Below are 23681 nucleotides of genomic sequence, written 5' to 3'. Positions count from 1 at the left end.
ATTACAATTTGTTCATGTAAATGGGGAATCTTCTTCACAGACTAAAGTTAATTATGGAGTTCCACAAGGTTCTGTGCTAGGACCAATTTTATTCACTTTATATATGCTTCCCTTAGGCAGTATTATTAGACGGTATTGCTTAAATTTTCATTGTTACGCAGATGATACCCAGCTTTATCTATCCATGAAGCCAGAGGACACACACCAATTAGCTAAACTGCAGGATTGTCTTACAGACATAAAGACATGGATGACCTCTAATTTCCTGCTTTTAAACTCAGATAAAACTGAAGTTATTGTTCTTGGCCCCACAAATCTTAGAAACATGGTGTCTAACCAGATCCTTACTCTGGATGGCATTACCCTGACCTCTAGTAATACTGTGAGAAATCTTGGAGTCATTTTTGATCAGGATATGTCATTCAAAGCGCATATTAAACAAATATGTAGGACTGCTTTTTGCATTTACGCAATATCTCTAAAATCAGAAAGGTCTTGTCTCAGAGTGATGCTGAAAAACTAATTCATGCATTTATTTCCTCTAGGCTGGACTATTGTAATTCATTATTATCAGGTTGTCCTAAAAGTTCCCTAAAAAGCCTTCAGTTAATTCAAAATGCTGCAGCTAGAGTGCTGACGGGGACTAGAAGGAGAGAGCATATCTCACCCATATTGGCCTCTCTTCATTGGCTTCCTGTTAATTCTAGAATAGAATTTAAAATTCTTCTTCTTACTTATAAGGTTTTGAATAATCAGGTCCCATCTTATCTTAGGGACCTCGTAGTACCATATCACCCCAATAGAGCACTTCGCTCTCAGACTGCAGGCTTACTTGTAGTTCCTAGGGTTTGTAAGAGTAGAATGGGAGGCAGAGCCTTCAGCTTTCAGGCTCCTCTCCTGTGGAACCAGCTCCCAATTCAGATCAGGGAGACAGACACCCTCTCTACTTTTAAGATTAGGCTTAAAACTTTCCTTTTTGCTAAAGCTTATAGTTAGGGCTGGATCAGGTGACCCTGAACCATCCCTTAGTTATGCTGCTATAGACGTAGACTGCTGGGGGGTTCCCATGATGCACTGTTTCTTTCTCTTTTTGCTCTGTATGCACCACTCTGCATTTAATCATTAGTGATCGATCTCTGCTCCCCTCCACAGCATGTCTTTTTCCTGGTTCTCTCCCTCAGCCCCAACCAGTCCCAGCAGAAGACTGCCCCTCCCTGAGCCTGGTTCTGCTGGAGGTTTCTTCCTGTTAAAAGGGAGTTTTTCCTTCCCACTGTAGCCAAGTGCTTGCTCACAGGGGGTCGTTTTGACCGTTGGGGTTTTACATCATTATTGTATGGCCTTGCCTTACAATATAAAGCGCCTTGGGGCAACTGTTTGTTGTGATTTGGCGCTATATAAAAAAAAAATTGATTGATTGATTGATGTGAGAGTTTTTTCACGCCTGTCGGTTACGTCATTCGCCTGTGGGCAGTCTTTGAGTGAGGAGTCGCCCACCCTCTTGTCGTTTTTTCATTGTTTATGAATGGCTCAGAGACTGCTGCTTTGTTTGATCAAAATTTTTTCAAAAACTGTAAGGCACAACTGAGTGGACACCATTCGATAAATTCTTTCGGTAAAAATTTTAACGGCTGGTGAGAGATTTTGGTCTGGTAGTGTCGCTGTAAGGACGGTCCATGGCACCTGACGGCGATCTGCGCTTTGAGGCGGCAGCGTCTCGCCGTTTCAAGTTGAAAACTTCCACATTTCAGGCTCTGTTGACCCAGGAAGTCGTCAGAGAACTTTGAAAAGAAGTCGGCATGAGGAGTTTATTCGGACATTCCATTGTTAACGGACATTTTGTAATGAAAGAACGTGCGGGCAGAGTCGCATGTCGGGCCGGACCCGACCGCGGGGGGTCGCAACAGGAAAAACACCTCCGTTGGAAACCTTAACGGGCAAGTTGGAACATGCCCAAGCTGTTAAACAATTTCTTAGTTACTCACTTGTTGAAAGCCATCAAAAGCCGCCTGAATTTTACAATTGTTTTTCAACACGGAGGTGTTTTTCCTGTCGCGGCGCACACAGATTCGCCGAGTCGTCACGGAAACGACTCGGCGAATTTGCACACACGTCTTTCATTACAAAATGTCCTTAAACACTGGAATGTCCGCATAAAGTCCTCATGCCGGCCTCTTCTGAATCTTCTCTGTTCTCTCACGACGTCCTGGGTGAATTAAGCCTTAAATTAGGATGTTTTCAGCTCGAAACAGGCCGACAACAGCGCCTGGAAGCGCTGCGCGACGTCCCGCTCCATGGGAAGTCCTTACAGCGACAGAAACACCCCATAATCTCTCATCAGCCGTTAAACTTTTCACCGAAAACCAGCTTAATGTCCACTCAGATATTCCTCACAGGTCCAGAAAAAATTTTGATAAAGCAACGCGCGCCGTCTCGAGCAGCGTGTGAAACAAAGGAATTCAGCCAAGAGGGCGGGACCACATCTCACTCAAGGCCTGCCCACAGGGAAATGACGTCACCGACACGCGTGAAAAAACTCACGCATGCGCATGAGGGTTCAAGCATGATTGGTGGAATCACACGTCATTCAAATCCATATAGTTAAAAAAAAAGATAAAAGTGTCGGTTTCTTATCTAATAGACCTTGTATATCCTGTGGAACCAGCTCCCAATTCAGATCAGGGAGACAGACACCCTCTCTACTTTTAAGATTAGGCTTAAAACTTTCCTTTTTGCTAAAGCTTATAGTTAGGGCTGGATCAGGTGACCCTGAACCATCCCTTAGTTATGCTGCTATAGACTTAGACTGCTGGGGGGTTCCCATGATGCACTGAGTGTTTCTTTCTCTTTTTGCTCTGTATGCACCACTCTGCATTTAATCATTAGTGATTGATCTCTGCTCCCCTCCACAGCATGTCTTTTTCCTGGTTCTCTCCCTCAGCCCCAACCAGTCCCAGCAGAAGACTGCCCCTCCCTGAGCCTGGTTCTGCTGGAGGTTTCTTCCTGTTAAAAGGGAGTTTTTCCTTCCCACTGTCGCCTAGTGCTTGCTCACAGGGGGTCGTTTTGACCGTTGGGGTTTTTCTGTAATTATTGTATGGCTTTGCCTTACAATATAAAGCGCCTTGGGGCAACTGTTTGTTGTGATTTGGCGCTATATAAATAAAATTGATTTGATATATATATATATATATACAATACTCTCACATAGTGTAATATCATACTTGATGTCATGTTGTGTACAAATTAGAGTGCTAAGAATTTCCACCGAACGTGGAACTGGGGATTAATTCAATTAAGGAAATCATACAGAGTATATGGATGTCTGCTGTAAAGTCTGCTGATATGTGCTTTATAACAGGTAGTTCAGTTGGATAAAAAGTTGAACTACAAAGATATAGGCCTGGATTCAGTTCCCGGTCACACATCCTGTGTGTGTCCTTGGACACAGACACCTCTGTATTGTCTCAGGCCACACAGCTGTAGATGGGTGCCAGCCTTGGCTGGGGAGGTAACCTGTGTCTGACTGGATTTCCTGCCGGGGACAGAATCCGGGAATAAGCACCAGCACAAGTGGGCCTCTGGACCTACATGCTGTAGGACACATACTCTAAAGCAAATTCTGTACTGCTGTGTTAATGTGTGGTGCTGCAGGTCTGCTCTATGATGTTACATGGGTGAATGTGGTGCTTTTTCAATAAACCACAATAACATTTAAGTTTTAGGGATGCTGTCTGACTGGGACAAAATTTTTCATGCATAATTCCATCATGAAATAAGTGGTCCAAAATGCTCAGGAATAAATGAACTCGTACACAAAGTAAAGAAGCACCAATTTCACAGCCAGTGAGGCCTTGTTTGGCATCTTTCACGTGATGTTGTGAAATTAATGCAAGCCTCAGCATGTGGCTACAAAGAAAACTGTTCTCATTGCTCAACAGACCATCTAAATGTTGTGTATCAGTAATATTGTTAGAGACTGATGTGAAGGCAGTTTCGGATTGAACCCAAGAGATGCAGGCAGTGACCACACAGGATGTAAGGTGAAGCCAAGGGAGTCAAGTCCAAAAAACAGAGGGAGTCCAGTAGTGCACAACAGGAGTAAACGTAAAACTCAATCCAAAAACACAGGCAAAGGAAGGTATCAAAAGGACTGGGTTAGACACAGGGCAACGAACACAGAGATGTCATACAATAGCAAACTCACGGAGGCGTAAAGAGGTATAAAGGACAATCAATACCTACAAAGAGTTACACACGGGAGGTGACAAAGAATCATCCTGTAACGGAAAAAGCAGAACGGTGCAGTATTTAATGTGATGCAGATGAACAGACAAGCTACAGGTGTGGAGTGCATAGGTGTAGGGGGGACTGGGAAACAAGACACAACGACAAACACACACAGAAACTGTCACACACAAAGGGCACAAACCTCAAAAGAACACCGGGGGGGTGTAGAAACTAAAACATATCATAATAATAACAATGATCAAACTGTCAGTAGAACCACAAAATAACCAAGTAAGAAAACCAACAAACAGGGAAACCACACGATTGACAGACATGGACACAGGACTGAAACAAAGACAACTAACACAGGGACGCAGACAAGGAGCAGATCACAAAGATGACTAACAGAAAGACACAGACCTTGGACAATCCACAGCAAATATGGAGAATCCAGTCTGTTCTTATTAAAACTAAGAGCTGCAATATTATCCATCCGTCCATCCATCCATTTTCTTCTGCTTATCCTAGGTCAGGTTGCGGGGGCAGCAGCCCAAGCAAAGCCGCTCAGACCTCCCAATGCACATACACCTCCCAGCTCCTCCAGGCAAACCCCGAGGTGTTCCCAAGCTAGCCGAGAGACGTAGTCCCTCCAGTGTGTCCTGGGTCTTCCCGATGGGACGTGCCCGGAACACCTCTGCAGCGAGGCATCCAGGGGGCATCCGGAAAAGATGCCCGAGCCACCTCAGCTGGCTCCTTTCAGCTCGACTCCGAGCTCCTCCTGAGTGACCGAGCTCCTCACCCTATCTCTAAGGGAGCGCCCAGCCACCCTGCGGAGGAAACTCATCTCGGCCGCTTGTACTCAGTCTTGTTCTTTCGGTCTTGAGTCAAATCTCATGAACATAGGTGAGTATCAGAACGTAGATCGATCGGTAAATTGAGAGCTTTGCCCCCCTACTCAGCTCTATCTTCACCACGATGGTCCAATACAGCGACCACATCACTGCAGATGCTGCACCGATCTGTCTGTCGATCTCATGCTCCATCCGTCACTCGCTCATGAACAAGACGCCGAGATACTTAAACTCCTCCACCTTAGGCAAGGACACTCCACCAACATGAAGAGGGCAAAGTACATTTTGTTGTGTGTTGGGGGGTGTGGCTGGATGTTTTGGTGTTCTTTTCTTTTCTTTGCTCCTCAGGTGGCATGGAAACTGATTTGTCTGTGGAGAAGGTGCTGGCTGAAGAATCCTCACCCTCATCAACATCATGTGAAGCACCTGTGACTGGTGCTCACATGCAACCTTAAAGACTTTCAGCTGAAGCAGATAATTGGATGGCGTTCTGCTTTTAAGGCATGTGTGATTCAAGCAGAACTGCCGGGAACTCGACCTTGTAATGTTCGTTTGTGAGACGCTGAGGACCGCACCTGGGTTTGACACATCGAGCCCGTGAAGCAAGGAAGGGTGAGGACACATGCTGTCAGCACACATTAAAGGTAATTAAGTATTTGACTAATTGTTGATAGTAACTTGGTGTTTTGTTACATAGTATACTTGAATTGTGATGAGAATTGTGCAGCTTGCTTCTCACTGCTGTGGCGTGCAGGATAAGTGATCCTCCACTTGTTGTGAGAAGCTGCTCATTTGCATAAAGATAAAAAGTACAGACCTGAATGTGTTGCTGATAGCGTGTGTCTTTTGAAAGATATTGTTGTAACTGCTGACTTACCTCACATCTTCTTTGCTTCACAGAGAGTCAGTTTGTCGTGTCCACCTGGGGGGTGTTTGTCTGGTGGTAGTGGGTCCAGGAGCGCCGGACTTCTCTCCTTGCGGGCGCTGGAGAGCGTGCCAGCAGTCACTCCGCCAGAAGGACGTTGGTTTTGGTTTTGTACATTTTATTTAGGCACAGGTGAAAAATAAATTGTTTTTGTTGTTGGAACCGCTTTCTGGTTATTTTTAGCGCTGGGTTCTGTCTGACGCAGGTTCGCTCCTCAATCCGCGTCGACACATAACAGTAGTTCCCGGCCATTCCATAATGGACCCAGCGGCAGAAGCGGTTCCTTTTGTCGAAAAAGTTCAAGAACACTTGGAGAACATACGGGAGCAATTACAGCATCTCGCGAACCAAATTAAACAAACAGACGCCCGTGTTACGGAGCTTGCAGCGCAAGCCGTTCTGCTTCCTGCTGCTCCAGCTGCGGCACTATCGATACCGGTGCCGATAACTCCGTCACCCACAGGTTGGAATGCCGCAGTTTTACGAGGCGTATTTGTAGATGGGTTGGGTGAGTCATTGAAAGACGAGCTGGTAGTCCGTGACGAGCCAAACGAATTAGATGAGCTAATATCGTTGGTGATTCGTCTAGATGATCGGATGAAGGAGCGTGGACGCAAGAGAGGACGCCCATCAGAGCGGGTTTTTTCGTCTCGGGGCTTTCCCCGACACAGATCTGGGCCGCCTCTTCTTTGCCCCACTGAGGCTCCTCCGACGGGACCTCTGGCTCCTCCTGTTGACGAGCCCATGCAGCTCGGACGAGCAGAGATTACTGTATTGCCCCGACATGTAAACGTCAAGAGAAATAATGGTGACGTGTCTCCAAGTGTTCCGGGACAGGCAACATAACACACATAAAAAAAATTTTAAAAAAATCTAGCACGGGTAAATGTTTTTTCCTTAAATAGGGGTTATAAGTGTATGGGGAGTCAGAGGCGTATCTGGTGGAGTGACTGTTAGGCGGTTGGAAGTCCGCCTGAGCTCACGTCATTATTAATTTTTTATGTGTTTTTAGGTATTTTCTGTTTGGGTTGTTGGGTCGTTTTATTTTGTTGTTTTTTATTTCTCTACATCCCTAACCCCAACCTCACTTGCCCCAAGACCGTTTGTCTTGTGGGTGGTGGGGTGGTGCAGGTTGGTCACGCTGAGCATTCTCAGAAGACCTCTGCACCTAGGGGGGGGGGTGTTAGAGGCGTTTTTTTTGGTTTGGTTAGGGCCCGGTTCCACTCCAGCCTTGGTGAGCCTTTGTACCGTTCGTCATTGGTGTTGCCGGGGTGTGGTGCAGCGGAGACTTACCTCAGTCGGAGGGGTGGGCCGATCTGTTGCCGTTCGCCATTTCGGTAGTTCCACCCCTCCCGAGAGGCTGGGGTATGGTCGAGTTGGGGCACCGGACGTATTTCCGGTTTTCTGCTGCGCCTTGGGGTTGGAGCTGGGTTAGTTTTTTTTCCTGTTCCCTTCTCCGGCTTGATATTTTGAGCCGTTCGCCAAAATTGAGCCGCCGAAGGCTCTGGGAGGGACCTGGGGTCTTTCGAGGTGCCGGGGAGGGTAACAGGGTTTACAGTCGTTTTATATCCCCCTGGGGTTGTTTTTGGTAGTCCTCCGGGGGTTGATGTTTGATTTTGTTCTGTTTCCTTCCGGGTTCCACCTCCAGGGTTGATGGGATGGTCCTCTGGGGGGGAATTGGCTTGGGGCCAACTGGCCAAGTGTGACCGGGTCTGGGGTTCCGGGGTTGTGGGGAGGGTACCTCCTGGGGTTGATGGTACGGTCCCCTGGGGGGCGCCGTTTTGCTCCATGTACACCTGGGGACCTGTGTGGGATCATGGTTCTGGCTGTTCCTCCTGGAACTGGCGATGAAGGCCTTCTGGGGGGGGGGTTGGACTCTGCAGGTCATTCTGGGGGGGTTGTTTGTTATTTTTCTTTTATGCATTTCTGTTTGTATTGTGTTTGTGGGGCTGTGTTGGGTTTTGGCCTGTTGGAGTTTTTCTTTTCTTCCCGGGGTTTGATGGGACGGTCCCCTGGGGAGGTTTTGGGTGGGTTTTATGTTTTTTTCTGTGTGTTGGAGTGTATTGGGGTATGTTTTGGGGCTTTTGTTGATTCCAGCCGGCCTTCCAGCTGCGGTGCCTGTCCTGCTGTCTGTGGTGGACCTTGGGAGCGTGGTGCTGTCTACTTCCTGACGTGGACCCCGGAGGGAGGTGCTGTTCTCGGGCCTGATCTGTTCGGTCGCCGGGAGGCTTCCCGTTGATGGGGGGGTACTGTTGTGTGTTGGGGGGTGTGGCTGGATGTTTTGGTGTTCTTTTCTTTGCTCCTCAGGTGGCATGGAAACTGATTTGTCTGTGGAGAAGGTGCTGGCTGAAGAATCCTCACCCTCATCAACATCATGTGAAGCACCTGTGACTGGTGCTCACATGCAACCTTAAAGACTTTCAGCTGAAGCAGATAGTTTGTGAGACGCTGAGGACCGCACCTGCGTTTGACACATCGAGCCCGTGAAGCAAGGAAGGGTGAGGGACACATGCTGTCAGCACACATTAAAGGTGATTAAGTGTTTGACTAATTGTTGATAGTAACTTGGTGTTTTGTTACATAGTATACTTGAATTGTGATGAGAATTGTGCAGCTTGCTTCTCACTGCTGTGGCGTGCAGGATAAGTGATCCTCCACTTGTTGTGAGAAGCTGCTCATTTGCATAAAGATAAAAAGTACAGACCTGAATGTGTTGCTGATAGCGTGTGTCTTTTGAAAGATGTTGTAACTGCTGACTTACCTCACATCTTCTTTGCTTCACAGAGAGTCAGTTTGTCGTGTCCACCTGGGGGGTGTTTGTCTGGTGGTAGTGGGTCCAGGAGCGCCGGACTTCTCTCCTTGCGGGCGCTGGAGAGCGTGCCAGCAGTCACTCCTCCAGAAGGACGTTGGTTTTGGTTTTGTACATTTTATTTAGGCACAGGTGAAAAATAAATTGTTTTTGTTGTTGGAACCGCTTTCTGGTTATTTTTAGCGCTGGGTTCTGTCTGACGCAGGTTCGCTCCTCAATCCGCGTCGACACATAACACATTTTTTCCGGTTCAGAACCATGGCCTCCGATTTGGAGGTGCTGATCTTCATCCCGGATGCTTCACACTGTAGATGTAGTGTGAAGCTACAGTATTATATTGGACCAAAAAAGGAGGAAAATTCCAGATTGTGGTAACTTTGATAACATTGTCATAACTAGTCAGTCTATAAGCCAATACATTTAGAACATGTCATTTCTCTCTCCGTGAAGACTTCAAGTTCATGATATTTTGGAAGCTTCTAAAACTTTCTCAGATAGTAACCAGGCAATGACTGTATAATTTTGCTAATAGGTCTTTTCAGACGATGCCTGGATACCATTCGAATGACTGTGTTGAGGCCATGTGGTAATTTTTTTGACTTTCTGAGGACCACTGTTTGTGCCTCTAAAACGTGCTACAACTAAGAATATTGTGGTGTGACTGCCTATCAGGCAGATGAAGTGGAAGAAGAAGAAGAAGAAGGGATGGATGCTAAGCCTGAGCGCTGGCTATACAGGATGCATCCGTATTTCCTGCCAAGATGAGCCAAGAGTTTTGTACTCAGGTGCAGTGGTTCCCTACTTTAAATATTGAGTCAAACAATTCATGTTCAAACATTAGCGGAGCCTTTCAGTCTTACAGTGGTCGGCTTATTATAGAATACACACTATAGATGATGTATGCAGTGTTTTTTTTAATAATGTCCAGTCATGTTGTCAAAGTGCTTTGTACAGTTTAAAATGACAGATGCAAGAATCATAGACGCAACAAGGAATCAAAAAAGGACTACACCTTTGTGTTGTGTTGGTCCTTCATCATTATTGACATTGACAAGAATATGTAGTGTGTCCCATCAAAGAGGACGTCACACCACCACAAAGTGACTTTGTTTAGTTGGCAAGTCTCTGATATTTAGAGATACGTACGAGTGTTCAGCATGCTGACACACCACCAGTTAGCCACCTCCATTTGACTTCAGACAACTTTATTGATCTCAAAAAGTCAATTACTTTTACACTCCAATTACCTCAGACAAGATACAGCAATTAATCCACAATTATTACTTGTTTACCGTCATAATGGCACACATCAGAATTAAAGACAACACATATACATTTGACAATGTTTATGTGCAGTAAACTTGAAGCAGTCTGTCATCCAAATTGAGGTAAAGTGGGTGAAGGCCGCTGCAACTGGAGTCGCGCCGCCGCTAGCTTGGGAGAAATGGGGACCTGCCACAGCTTAAAAACCGCGCAGTCCCCGGAGGGGGAAGTGGTGGCGTGAGCGGTGGCTGGGATGGGGTAAGTGAGATGCGACCGCCCTCGTCGGAGTCCCAAACTGGATGGATTTGAGCTTTTTAATTCTGACATCACACCTGACAGAGTGTTTTTATACCTTCTAAATCAACTGCTCTCTCTCCCACCTCTCCAGTGTTGCGTAGTTTCATGAAGAATATTTTCTCAGAATGTTGCGGCCAGTGAAGGCAGCAGAAAGACTTTCATGTGACTACCGAGTGTATGTTTGCAGTTATTGTGAGCTGCCCTCATCAGTCAGAAAGTGTTCCCTGTGAGACTGGAGAGTATTTGGATTTTACAAGCTAAACTATGTCAAAATGAAATACACTCTAAAACATCGCAGCACCTTCAGTTATGTCCACTTGCTACCTCTCTGTAACACAAAGACCTCTTACAAGGTTTGGATGTTGAACTCAACTTTACATCTCAACTCAACTTGAGTTCAACATCCAAACCTTGTAAGAGGTCTTTGTGTTACAGAGAGGTAGCAAGTGGACATAACTGAACGTGCTGCGATGTTTTAGAGTGCAGCAGCTGTGTCTCAATTCAGGGGCTGGATCCTGTTAAGGCTGCATTGTTCAAAGAAATGAGTCTTCTGACCCACGGAGCATTTTGCCATGGCCTCATTAGCATGTTCCAACACTACGCCCATTGCCTAACAACTTTGATAACAGCACATAAGAAGCCAGCATAGTCGGTCTAACCTGTGGTTTAGTAATTATTTTTAATTCTTATTTATACTTTACTTATTTATAATTGTTCATATGGAATTGTACTTTTTTGTTTGTTTGCTTGTTTTTAATTTACCAACCATTTTGTCTTAAAAAACAAACAAACAAACCAAAAAAATGCTTGGAATTGTTTGGGGCATTGGTTTCATGAAGAAGGTTGCATTCATCAGCCGCATTCAAAAGAGCCTTCAAAACCGGACAGCCTAGCCGCACAACTGTGACACAATAAATGCAGCCTTTAAAGGATGCAGCCCCTGAATTAGGACACAGTGAGCATCAGCGAGGGAGTGATGGTCGAGGAACACGCTTCTCCTGATATTCATACAGCTGGACTCTCTGCTTGCTCTGGGTTTCTTATCACCTGTTTTACTTCCAACAATGAAAATTCACCTTTTATCATAATTACACATTGTTGCTTTCATTGTGTTGAACTATTTAGTTTCTAAAATTTGGGGTCAGTACTGACAGAAAAATAATGATTATCCACAACTGGAAATGTGTCTTCAACTTCATGAGTTGTTGCCAAAGGTCATAAAAATAAAGGTCATAAAGGTCATAAAAAAGAAGGCAATAAACACACAGTAACTACAATACTAAACACGTATACACAATACAGACAGCAGAACAAATATGGTTCCCATATGTGTGGACTGTCGTGTGTTCAGCAGTGTTGTTGAACTCTGCATGAGCCACTTTTTATGGACGTTCTTGGTTGCTATAGCAGCTTTATAGCATCTTCCTGAAGGCAGAATCTACATACTAAGAGGTGTGTGTGTGTGTGTCCCCGTCCCTCTCCTGTCTAAACAGCACCTCAGAATTGATGCACACATATACTTTGACATACAGGGAGTGACACAGGACTGTTGATATAAGCAGTTTAGTACCAGTAGTAGTAGTAGTAGTTAATGGGAGAGGCACTTTTGTGCTGCATCATCATTGGCAAGTGTGCTAAAAGGTTGGTGTCATACTTTTCTATTCTCTTCTTTTCCTTTGGAACTTTTTGCCTCTTCATTTTTGCGTGTAACAGCAGCATAATCGTCTCTGTTCTTGAGGCAGCTTTAGTTGCACCCTAACTGGAATACAGGTTTGTTGGTGCAGATGAAGTTTTCATGTCAGTCTCTGAGTCACACCCGCACTGGGGCAGGTAATCAGCGAGTTATAAATGATTTGAAAAGGAATCAGACACATTTTGTTGTGCCTTTTGTCTCACCAGTGTTTTCTATGTGACTCACAATTGTCTCAGCTCTTTCCCAATAATTTTACTGGCCACGTTTGCAGTTCTGCACAGTCTGTTTCCATCCTTTGATTTCTGTACCAAGTGCACATATAAAACTTAGGAGAGTCTGAACCAGACATCTGTGAACACACTTTAAAATGAGCTTATCAGTTTTCTGTTTTAGCAAATAAAACTTAAAGTGCAGTTTCTAAATATTTAACCTATTCTACTTTGACAGGCTGATCATGAATTATAACAGGTAGTAAATCCTGACAGACGTTATGATGGATCGCAGTAACTGGTTCTTTAGTCTGCTTTTCTTTATGAAATAGGACACCGTTGTGACACCACTTGCTAAGCTCCTGAATACAGTGAAAGTGATTGGCTGTATTTCCTGACTGCATAAGACCAACCAGCACCATGTCATCAGCATATTTATGCAAATGGAAAAGTGATTCATTCGCTCAAACTTGGTGTTATAATTTTGATTTATGTAGCACCAAATAATCCATGAAGTTTCAGCAGTCTTCTTGCCAAAACACAAGTAGTTATTCTTTGCTATGACCACCAGAGTGTGGCCCACCATCTGACACATAATCAGTTTGAACCACAGCTGGTTGGGCTTCAGACCAGAGGATCCTTGGTTCAAACCCCAGCCTGATTGGAAAATCAGGGCCCTTGGGCAAGGTCCGTAATCCCAGAGCTGCTCCCAGTATGTAGTCAGCGCCTTGCATGGCAGGACCCTGACATCAGTGTGTGAGTGTGACTGTGTGAATGGGTGAATATGAGGCACAATTGTAAAGCGCCTTGAGCGTCTGATGCAGATGGAAAAGCGCTATATAAATGCAGTCCATTTACCATTTATCAGTTGTGTTCCTCAACATCATCAGGCGTTTCGGCCTTTTATCATAAGACGCCCTCCGTCGAGGCAGGCCCACCGCAGGCTGATCAGCCCTGGATGTGTGTCAGAAGGTTTTCTCCTCCATGGTCACCTAGGGGCCCAGACTGGATCCTTCCACTTCAGCCACAGCCAATGACCGCTCCTTTCTGCTATGTTGACTAGAGCTCTGACCGCATTCCTCTGGGCCTGCCCTCTGATCCCCACTTCCCTCAGGAGTCTTGTGGTGGAGCTGGCAATGACACCTCTGCAGCATACCTCAACTGGATGCAGTTCAGCTTTCCAACTTTCCTGCAGCAGATGAAAACTATGTGAACTTGACGGATGTTGGGACGGTAGGATATTGATGGCCTCAAGGTTGGCTGCCACACACTTTAGCACCTTGTTGTGCTGCATTCCATTTGTGTATAAAGAAAACAAAACAGGTGGAAGCACATGTCCTTGAGGTGCTCATGTACTGAAGATAACAGTGTCAGAGACAACACCACTGCACCTCAGTCTCTGTCAGTGTGGTCTGTAAGGAACTCCTTGAACCACTGTATGAAAAAGTGTTGCTAATATCACAGTCTTTTGATCAAGATATGTTTCTGCATACAGTTATAAACTGCTGTAAAATGAACAAATGGCAATCTAGCATAACTCTGCCGCAGGTGTTTACTGTGTCAGTGTTGCTTCATCAGTACCTGGTTCTTCTGGTATGCAAGCTGGAGTGGGTCAAGGCATTTAGTAACAGATGTTGAAAAATGCTCTCCTACGACCCTCTCTATGCTTTTGCACAGTATCCAACTTCCCCAGTGCCACACAACACACTGTTCTATAAGCATCCTGTATGTGTCTCATCGGCAGTGTACTGATAAAGTGAAGAAAGATTATGGGCTAGATCACATCTGTTAAAGTCCCAGAGTGCAGTATTAGAGCTTTCAGCTATTCTGTCTGCAGTCTCTCGATGTTTTGGTCCAGGTACATATGCCGGGATAATTGTGATTTGTCCAAACTTCTGTGGTAGATAGACAGGCTGAAATGACACTGTCAGGATTTCATAATCTGGGGTGCTGATTTGTTCCTGAATATGCATCGGCTTGGCTCATTTGTTGCCCATAAATATACAGAGCCCTCTGTTGATGGATTTCCTTGACGGGCACATTGCTCTCAGCCCTTAGTGTCGTATACCGGCCAGGTGTTTCTGGTTAACCATGTCTCTGTTAGGCAGATGAAACTGCATCATTTAAAGTCTGATTCAAGGCTCAGTCTTGCTGTTAACTTCTCAGCTTGGTTGTTGAGAGATCACGTTTGATAGTGTGATAGTAAGGAGAGGAAATTTGGAGCCACATCTCTTCAATCTTGCACGTACCCCTGCTCTTGAGATTGAGGAGATGTGGGTCCAGATTTCCTCGACACCTCACAGTCCTGAAATCTGAGGTGTCGCCAGCTCTGTTTGCAGCAGTTCTCCTGACCAACAATGGTAGACACATTGGTGGAAAAATTAGCACTTTGGCATTTTAAGATTTCATCAGATTAGATTAACTGGATTTAATTTATCAATTGTCCTGGAACAACAGCCTCCTGGAGTCAGCCATCAGAAGTGTATTTGTGTATGGTGAAAGTGTTGAACTTGGTGAGACATTCAGTTGTCTCATCGGGCTTTGAGATCAAAAGGTGCCTGGGAAGAGTTTATGGAGACATGAGGTCGCTGAAAAGAGGTGTTTGGCGATGCCGATATCTTTGCATAAGAACAAAGGTCCAAGTCTTGAAGGACCTGGTGCTACCTGTCTTCTTGTGTGGTTGTGAGATTTGGACACTGATCAGTGACCGAAGGTAGAAGTAGAAATAAGTCCTTCACCAGACTTGCTGCTCTGCAGGTAGCCCATTGGTAAAAGACGTATATTGTCAAACAAGACTGAAGTTCAGTTCCTGTTGAAACTGCATATAAACCGTTAACTAGTGACCTAAGGTGACGACGGGATGTCTTTGGTACTGGGTCTCTTTGGGGGATCTTGGGTACCACAGGAATGGCTTTGTGTCAAAGCAGTGGTTAGTTAGAGAGACTAAGATGAGGAGTATCACTTGCATTGTGACGGAGCATCATCGTTTCCATTTTTGACCACGTGGTGTGTTACTCTGTGCATGAGTCAGCAGACAGGTGACTGTTCAGGACCCCAGAAGTTGGAGAAGGCCAAGGCAAAGACCACGTTTCACCTCGCTGCGACACATAGATGGCTATTTTTGAGATGTGGGAGTGGACCTATTGACTGTCTGAGTGGTTGCCATCCTGGACCCAAGGTGGTTCTGTGGTGTCATGGTGCAGTACCAGTGCATGCTCCCAGACTTGACTTGATTTCAGTTTCGAACATTTGGTTGAAAAGAAGTGTTTCCTCTGTTAACCAAGTCTTTGTGAAGCGTCTAAAGCTGAAGTTGACTTACTGTGGAGACTTGTCTCTGTGTGTCCCAGCTGTCCTGTGCTGCCTCCAGCAGAGCAGTGAGCCCCCTGGTGGTGGTTCCAGGTGACTTCAGTCAGCCAGCCAGTCATGTCGTCTGTCTGGACAACTCTGCTGCCAAATACAAGCTGGGTCTGAGACACAAGGCCTGCAACAAGAGGAAACCTGCCCGTGTAAGACACTCGCACACTGACACAGATACCGACAGACGGGTCCGTAAGTATCTGGACAGTAACACTTTTTGAAATTTGCCTCCGTCCACCATCACAATGCAGTTGAAACAAAACAGTCAAGATGTGCTTGTAGTGCAAATGTTTAGCTTGAATTCAAGGGGTTTAACAAAAATATCCCATAATCCATTTGGGAGGTCCAGCTGTTTTTAGATACAGTTTCTTCATTTTCAGAACCAAAGAGTAATTGAACAAATTAAATATGAAAACTACTGATACAAATCATAACTTTTCCAGCCAGTTTCCTTTAGCCAAATGAGGAAATGGATACATGAACATTTCCAAGTCAGTGAATATGTCTTGGACTTCATTTAAATCAATCATTAAGAAATGCAAACGGCATCATACTGCATGGGGAATCTGTCTGGGGGAGGCAGTTCTCAAGAACTGAGCAACATGTAAAGGAGACGAGTGAAGGAAGCCAGTCACAGCTTCACACAGAAAGATTTTATAAAAAAAAAAATAAATAAAATAATAATAATAATCCAACCTGATCACCTCGGCTTGTTTCACTCGTGTGACTTTTGCCAAATTAGCTGTAATTGCTTCATGTTGTTTTTCAGAAAACATCCGTTAGACTGCTTGAATTAAAGCTCAAAGTCTCCACTGTCTGCTCAGTATTTTTCACTAAAGGTGAACTGGACATGAAAACAGTTCATCGATTCACTTCCAGGGTCTCTACAAATACACTGACCAAATTCATATTGATCTGGAAATGTTCTGTTATCAGTGCTGGTGTGGCTGCGGCGCAGTGACAGTTTAACCTTCGAAGGTCGAATTACTGCATGTGGCCATCTGATCACTGACAGTTACTCCTCGTACTGGTGCTTCTGTGCATGTAGAGGCTGGAGATGAGAATGGATGGAGACACTGTGGTGGAAGAGATGGTGAGGGCCTCCTCACCTGATGCTTTAGAGGAGAGAGAAGAGAAGACGGGAGGTCAGTGTCAGCTCGCTTCTGTGCACGCTGCCACTTTGCTACTTTGTGTGAGAATATTTTCATCTCTGTGTGTCAGATGCGAGTGATGAGCTGAAACTGGAGGAGGAGGAAGTGGCAGAGCAAAAATCTAAGCAGGAGGAGGAGGACTCCAGAGAGGATCAATCAGAAGCAGAACAGGATCTTTCGCATGACCTGGACTCTTCCTCCCCTCCATTTGTCTTAGATGAGGAACCCTCGGATACCCGGTCCTCCCCCCAGCCCAGCTCCAGAGCCTCCTCTCCTGATATTCCAAGGTAGGAGCATGACCTTTCTGAACAGTCTGGCTCCTCTTTGTATTGGTTCCTGTCACTCTCACCCCTTTATTTATACTTCTAGAGGCACGCCAGAGCCCCCTACTGGACAGAGAGAGTACCTGCTGGACCCACCAGGCGTTGCCTATGGAACAGACATGAACAGCACTGAAAGTGACTTGGCACTGGGAAGAGGAGCAGGAGGAGGAGACAAAGTCAGAAGTAATGCTGTCAAGGAGGAGGAGGAGGAGGAGAGTTCTCTCCTACAGGAAGTACTGAGCTCCTTAAAGACTCCACTCAGTTCCTCCTCATTGGGCTTAGAGCTGCAGATAGATGAAAATGTAGTGAAGGAGACAGAGGAAAGCATGGTAACAGAGGTTGGAGAGCTAGAAGAAAGAGAGGAGGTGAAAGTGGAGGCTGCGATTGATGATCCTGTCACTTATCTGACCACTCAGTCTGGTTTGGGTCAGACCACCAAAGCAGAGGAGGTTTCACCTCTGAGCAGGAGCATCTCCTCCTGTGAAGAAGTTGAAGATGAAGAGAAAGATGAAAATGAAGCTTTTAATGAGGAAGCAGAGGAGCTAGAGGAAGAAGAATGTAGTCAACATGAGGTAGATATTGTGTTCCCATTAAAGTAACTTCATGTACTGAACAAAACTTCCAATGCAGCCAATATATTGATTTTAAACAATGATTCCTTCAGTACGTGTTGAGAAACATGACGCATTGCAGAACGATTATTGCTACTTACTGGATGCAGTGTCGTGTCTAAAGAAGTTTAACTCCAACATTTGGCCAAGTGTCACAACAGCGTAATCCTTTCACAATAAAGTTCTTACTGTGCTCTGTTTTGTCACAGTTGGATGGTATGGAAAATGCTAATAGAAAAGCACCGCAGTGATTCTTACATGGTTTTGGTTCCTATTTCATTAAACCCAATATGTATTTTATGTGTTGTGTGCTCAGCTTTGTTTCTTTTGTTAATATACAGTGATTCATGCATTTCAGGGGCTACAACACATTCCAAAAAAGTTGGGATGGGGCATGTTAGAGTCCCTTTATACAGAGAGTAGCAACATGATGAGTCGGGGGGGGTCAGTCACGTGACGTACGGTGCCATCTTGGGGCCAAATTTGCGTTTGCTGTTAACCTATCTGTGTGTATATCAAGTTGATTTATTTATTCACTGAAATCTTGATTTTTGTGCATTCGGATGCACAAATAGACATTTGTTCAAGATGTACAGATTCCCTTCAGATCCCGACAGATGAAAAATTTGGGAAGATAAAGTCAGTTGTGTGGGATGGAAGCTGACTTCTCCAAAGCGTTGCGAGGTAGGCAAGTTTAACTGATTGAAAAAAATGTTGAAATAAAAAAGGACAATTTACTGTGTGCATTGAGCAGCAATAGCGTGTGTGTGTGTGTGTGTGTGTGTGCACGCATGTGTATTTATCCTATGTGTGTCTTAATGTGTTATGTTCGTGTGTGAGTTTATCGCCTCTCTGAAAACCCGTTAAATTTACTTTAGAAAGAAAAAACAAAAGTGTATTTTTTTTTGTCCAGTTAGACAAAGCAGTTAAATCATTTTAAGTTGCATGTAGGCATCATGAGACCTAAATGATTTTTGCTACTATCATGGATAATTACATGTAATCACAATCATCAGTCTTCTCACTTCTTATTTGCTGCTCATTTTTTCAAACAAACCAAAAAGTCTCTGTAAGCAAAATGCTATTGGAGCGTATACTCATAGAATTACCTCCAAACAACTTCAATAAACAAACAAAAACAAAAAACAAACAACCCCCACCCCCAAGAAACAAAAAAATGTTCAAAGTACTGTCCCGTGTTTGTGCAGTGACATTATATAGTTATAGTGCACTGTGCCAGCCTGGCATCAGTAGTTCTGCACAATTGGCACCAAAATGGCACCGTGTTCTCAGTTGTCACTACTCTCTGTGTGAAGGAACTCTACTGCATGTTAATGTGTCATTATTTGCAGGTTGAAGAATCAATATCGCAACACAAATGACTGACCGCTTGTCCTCAGTAGACGTGTACACGTAGACTGTATTTACACTGGACACGCTTTCTGCGACGTCACACATACGTGTTCTGAACAGTGGTTTTTGAAGCTCAAACGGTGCAGCTCTGGATGTCACCTTCTTGGCACTCTGCCTAACTCCATAAATTGGTAAAGAGGTGGCGCGTGGGCAACACCAGTGTGACCAGGCCTTCAATTGCCAAACAAGCTCAGGCTGCCTTTGGATTGGGTGTTTAATTTAGCACAGATTTCATGTTTTAAGTGGGCGGTGGGTTTGGCTTGGGTGGGTAAAATAAAGCTTGTCCGACATATTGCCCCAGTAATAGTTGCACCGTTACTGGAATTAATGTTACCAAGCTACCATTACCCGCTAACAGTGTTAACAGTGTTAACATACAAATGAAAAAATACTAAAACATTTTTAGTAAGATTTCACTCCATCTAAATATTGTTGTGCAGACTTCTTAGATGGTCTGTTAGTACCATTAACTGCACACCAAACCAGTGCCACATATTATTTCAGTATTTCTCATAAAATGCTTATAAAGGACAGACGTAGTTTGTCCACACCAACTAGCAGCCTCTGCTAATGGTTCAATGGATCACCATCACTACCGGCACACACTAGCTGTCATTCAAAGTAACAGTGACCTAATTATTCATAAATGTATGCCTTTAAATAGCTTAAACCAATACGTCATTGTAAAAAAAAATCACTCCCCCTCCATAATACAGTTGTTATGATCGGGGAAACTCGTGTTGAAGACCAGAACTGTTTGTTTCTTTATTTGTTTTGTTTTTTTTACTATGCTTTAAATGTTTAAATTTTCTGCTGTACAGTTGGTCATTTTAATATGAGGATCGATGGGGAGGGACTTGCTTTTGGAGCATGCCTCCAGTGGCAATTTAAGGAAGAGAAGAGAATTTTTCCATTTGTACATTGTACTTCACTTAACATTTCATTTAACAGGAACAGAGATTGGGGTTTGTAGATAACCAACACCACCATATCCACCTCCAGTTCCTATACATCACTTCCTGTCCTATTAGCATGACTCCTGCACCAACAAAAGACCTGAAAAAGAGCAAATTAGTCTGCAAGAAGCTGGTTTTACAAACTAGCCTTCTCTCTCGAGCCAGAAAGACGTGTTTGTTAATAAGAAGAACTCTGCGATATTGTTTGTTTACAGAACATTAAAAAAAAATTGGATCTGAAAAAAAGTGTGTTGTGTTGGATGTGTTGCTCAGTATACTAACAAAATATCCATGTGTCTGAAAACATGTCCACTTTTCTTTGTCTTCTTTCTGGATTTTCCTCAGATTCATCTCAAAGGAGAGAAAGAGGAGTCACAGGAGTTCAAATGTAAAGAAGAAGATGAGTTATTAACAGGGAACATAGATTTAGAGGAAGGTGGAGACAAGTGTAAAGATGAGGAGATGGCAAGAGACCAGCAGAAGGAGCCAGAGACCAAGGAGGAGGGGCAAGAGAAGAATATGGCAGAAGTTGTGTTGGAAAAAAAGGAGCAAGAGAAGAGGAAAGAGGAAGATGTGGAGGAAGAAGAGGGACAAGAAAAGATGGTAGAGGAACATGTGGAGGAAGTGATGGAGCAAAAGAAGATGGGAGATGAAGATGTGGAGAAAGAGGAGAAGCAAGAGGAACATCTGAAGGAAGAAGAGCAAGAGAAGATGGTAAAGGACCATGAAGAGGAAGAGGAGGAGCAAGAGAAGATGGTAAGGGAACATATGGAGGAAGAGCAGGAGCAAGAGAAGATGGTAAGGGAACATGTGGAGGAAGAGGAGGATCAAGAGAAGATGGGAGAGGAACATGTGGAGGAAGAGGAGGAGCAAGAGAAGATGGTAAGGGAACATGTGGTAGAAGAGGAGGAGCAAGAGAAGATGGTAAGGGAACATGTGGAGGAAGAGGAGGAGCAACAGAAGATGGGAGAGGAACATGTGGTAGAAGAGGAGGAGCAAAAGAAGATGGGAGAGGAACATGTAGAGGAAGAGGAGGAGCATGAGAAGATGGAAGAGGATCTGATTGAGGAGGATGTGGAGAAGGAGTTGAAGGAAGGGAAAGAGAGATTTGAAGAAGCACCAGAAGAAGAGAAGACAGATATTTCTCCTGTTGCAGTAGGTGAAGTACTTCCATCTATGATGTTATTCCACAAGGTTGATGAATTTGCTCGAGTCGGCTCAAATAATGTCCGAGTCCATGCAGAGCTGTGTGATGGTGCACATGACATTCAGATGTCTTCCAATCAAGATTTGAGAGATGAGATGAATGATGGAGAAGAGCAGATGGGGGATGGTGTAGAAAACTACCACAGAGAACAAAAATTAGATCAGGAAGACATGGAAGCAGAACAGGTTGATGTGGATGAAGAAACGGTCGAACAAGACATGGAGAAAATGGAGTCCAACCAAGATGAGATGTATTTGGAGAAAGACAATGAAGATGTAGAACAAACAGCCAAAGAGCAGGCTCAGTCTTCCTCTACACGTCTTCTTGAATCACAGCTTCATGATGCGACTCAATTACAAGAGAGTGAGACCAGTAGCAGCTTCACTACGACCACTACCCAAATAAATCTAGTCTCTCCAAGCTCAGACGAAGTCCCATCTCTACTCCAGGTGTCCCGTAGCCCTGCAGATCCCAGCAAGGAACCAACTTGTCATGCTTTGGAAGTACCAGAGCAAACTACAGAAGAAACTGTGCGAATGGTAGAAGAACGAAAACAGTCCACTGAGGTAGCAGTCACTGTGGTGGAAGAAACACCCACTTCTAGTCCGACTGCCCCAGTGGAGAAATTGCTTAAACATTCATCCCATAGTTTAGATCAGAGTAACGTCCGCTTCACTATCGCTCCTGCCTGGCAGAGATCCCTATCTACTGGAGATGCAAGCCTCAAAGAGAGCGTGACTGCAGCATCTCCATCTTCTCCACCAACCTGGATCTCACCTTCTTCTATCACCACATCTGGAGGTACAGAAGAACCTTCTATAAGTGAGAAGGCTCATGGCGGGAAAGCAGAACCTGTAAGCTCAGCTACGGTTGAACTGGTGTTGAGCCCTGGAAGAAAGAAAAATGTCAACATTGTCTCAACAAAACCACATGCAGATCCACCAACAGCTCCTGTGAAGCCTCAGTCCACAACTCCACAAGGTTAGGACATCAAAGAGGATTGTTGGTTATGTCACAACCACTAATTGAGCACATTTCCATGTTTGTGTCAGTGTTCTACGTCAGTGATTTTCAACCTTTTTTGAGCCGCGGCACCCTTTTTATATTTACAAAATCCTGCGGCACACCACTGTCATGTGTCACGTGTCACTAACTCAACTGTTTCTACACGGTGCGTTAGCACGTTAGCAACACGTGCGGTACAGATATAACGTAACATTGTATACTATAGTCATAGAGCTGTATATAAGAACTAGAGAGCGCAGTCCCAATGCTGCACACTAAACGAAAACGTCCCGTCATGGACAGAGACATGATGATGTCTAACCGGGCAAAATATTGACGAAGGACCCGGATGTTAATGCATTTTCAATGGAGATTCGCGACTGAACACACTCAGAAAAATGCTCGCAAAATACGTGTTAAAATGCCATTTTGTCCTGGATATCGAGGCAGTAAAATTAAATTACATTAAATTATGTCAGGAAAGTATTAAACGTACTTTGACACACACACATTCTCAAATATTACTGTTGAAAGTTACACGGATCTGCGCTGTTAAGCTGCGCTGCTCGGCTGAGCTGCTGCTGTTCAACACAGCGCGGCTCCTAAAACCATCACAATACATTTATATATATTATATTTTTACACAGTTATCCTTTATTGACCGAGTTTCATTCATGAAGTCAGCGGTGTGTGTGTGTGTGTGTGTGTGTGTGGCAGCACAGCGCGGGTCATTAATCTCATTATTTTAAGGTGCAAAAAAAAAAAAAAACTCCCCAGTCTTGTCCAACAATTTTTAGTCACTAACGACAAGAATTTTAACTAGACATTGGTCTAGCAGTGGAAAATATCAACTAGACATAAGTGAAAATAATGATCCGTGTCATCGGGCGACACAGGTACGACAGGAGACATACAGCTGTTTATCATCCAAATATCACGGACAAAGTGACCTCAATAACCAAAACCACTTACTTATAGAAGGAAATATTGTCTCCCTTGTTCCTCCGTTTGTGACTTTGCCAATATGCGCAGCTTTCCGGCATATTCCACCTGTTTCTTGACGAGACTAAGTGAACTTCTACGCACACAAATCACTAACTTGCGCGGTAATAAAATGGCGATCACGCCTCCTTGTCGGCACACGGCTCAGCGCTACTGCGCGCTTTGCTGCCATCTACTGGAATAAAAGAGCATTACACCATCTGCCACACTATTACAGCACATACACCCGATAATGGTGATATTTGATAATTGCCCACGGCACCCCTGACGATCGATCACAGCACCCTAGGGTGCCGCGGCACCCCGGTTGAGAATCACTGTTCTACGTAAACTAGTCATATATTACATTATACACTCTTTCAGCAGAGCAGGGTGTGTACGGGTC

At 44.5% G+C, this 23681-nt stretch overlaps 1 protein-coding gene across 1 annotated transcript in view; it reads left to right on the top strand.

Moving 5' to 3' along the window:
- zgc:66433 (uncharacterized protein LOC321250 homolog) overlaps positions 1-23681 on the top strand; it is a 213371-nt gene that overhangs the window by 163607 nt on the left and 26083 nt on the right. Inside the window, exons 7-12 of the mRNA XM_034181214.1 lie at positions 15619-15777; positions 16677-16773; positions 16850-17066; positions 17149-17674; positions 20416-20706; positions 20827-22270. Of these exons, the coding sequence (XP_034037105.1) occupies positions 15619-15777; positions 16677-16773; positions 16850-17066; positions 17149-17674; positions 20416-20706; positions 20827-22270 (2734 nt within the window). The remainder of the gene's footprint in view (positions 1-15618; positions 15778-16676; positions 16774-16849; positions 17067-17148; positions 17675-20415; positions 20707-20826; positions 22271-23681) is intronic.

This window comes from Thalassophryne amazonica, chromosome 11 (assembly GCF_902500255.1).
Source record: "Thalassophryne amazonica chromosome 11, fThaAma1.1, whole genome shotgun sequence".
Classification (NCBI taxonomy): Eukaryota; Metazoa; Chordata; class Actinopteri; order Batrachoidiformes; family Batrachoididae; genus Thalassophryne; species Thalassophryne amazonica.
The sequence above is the reverse complement of the archived record's forward strand: the minus strand, read 5'-3'. Positions and strand labels throughout refer to the sequence as shown.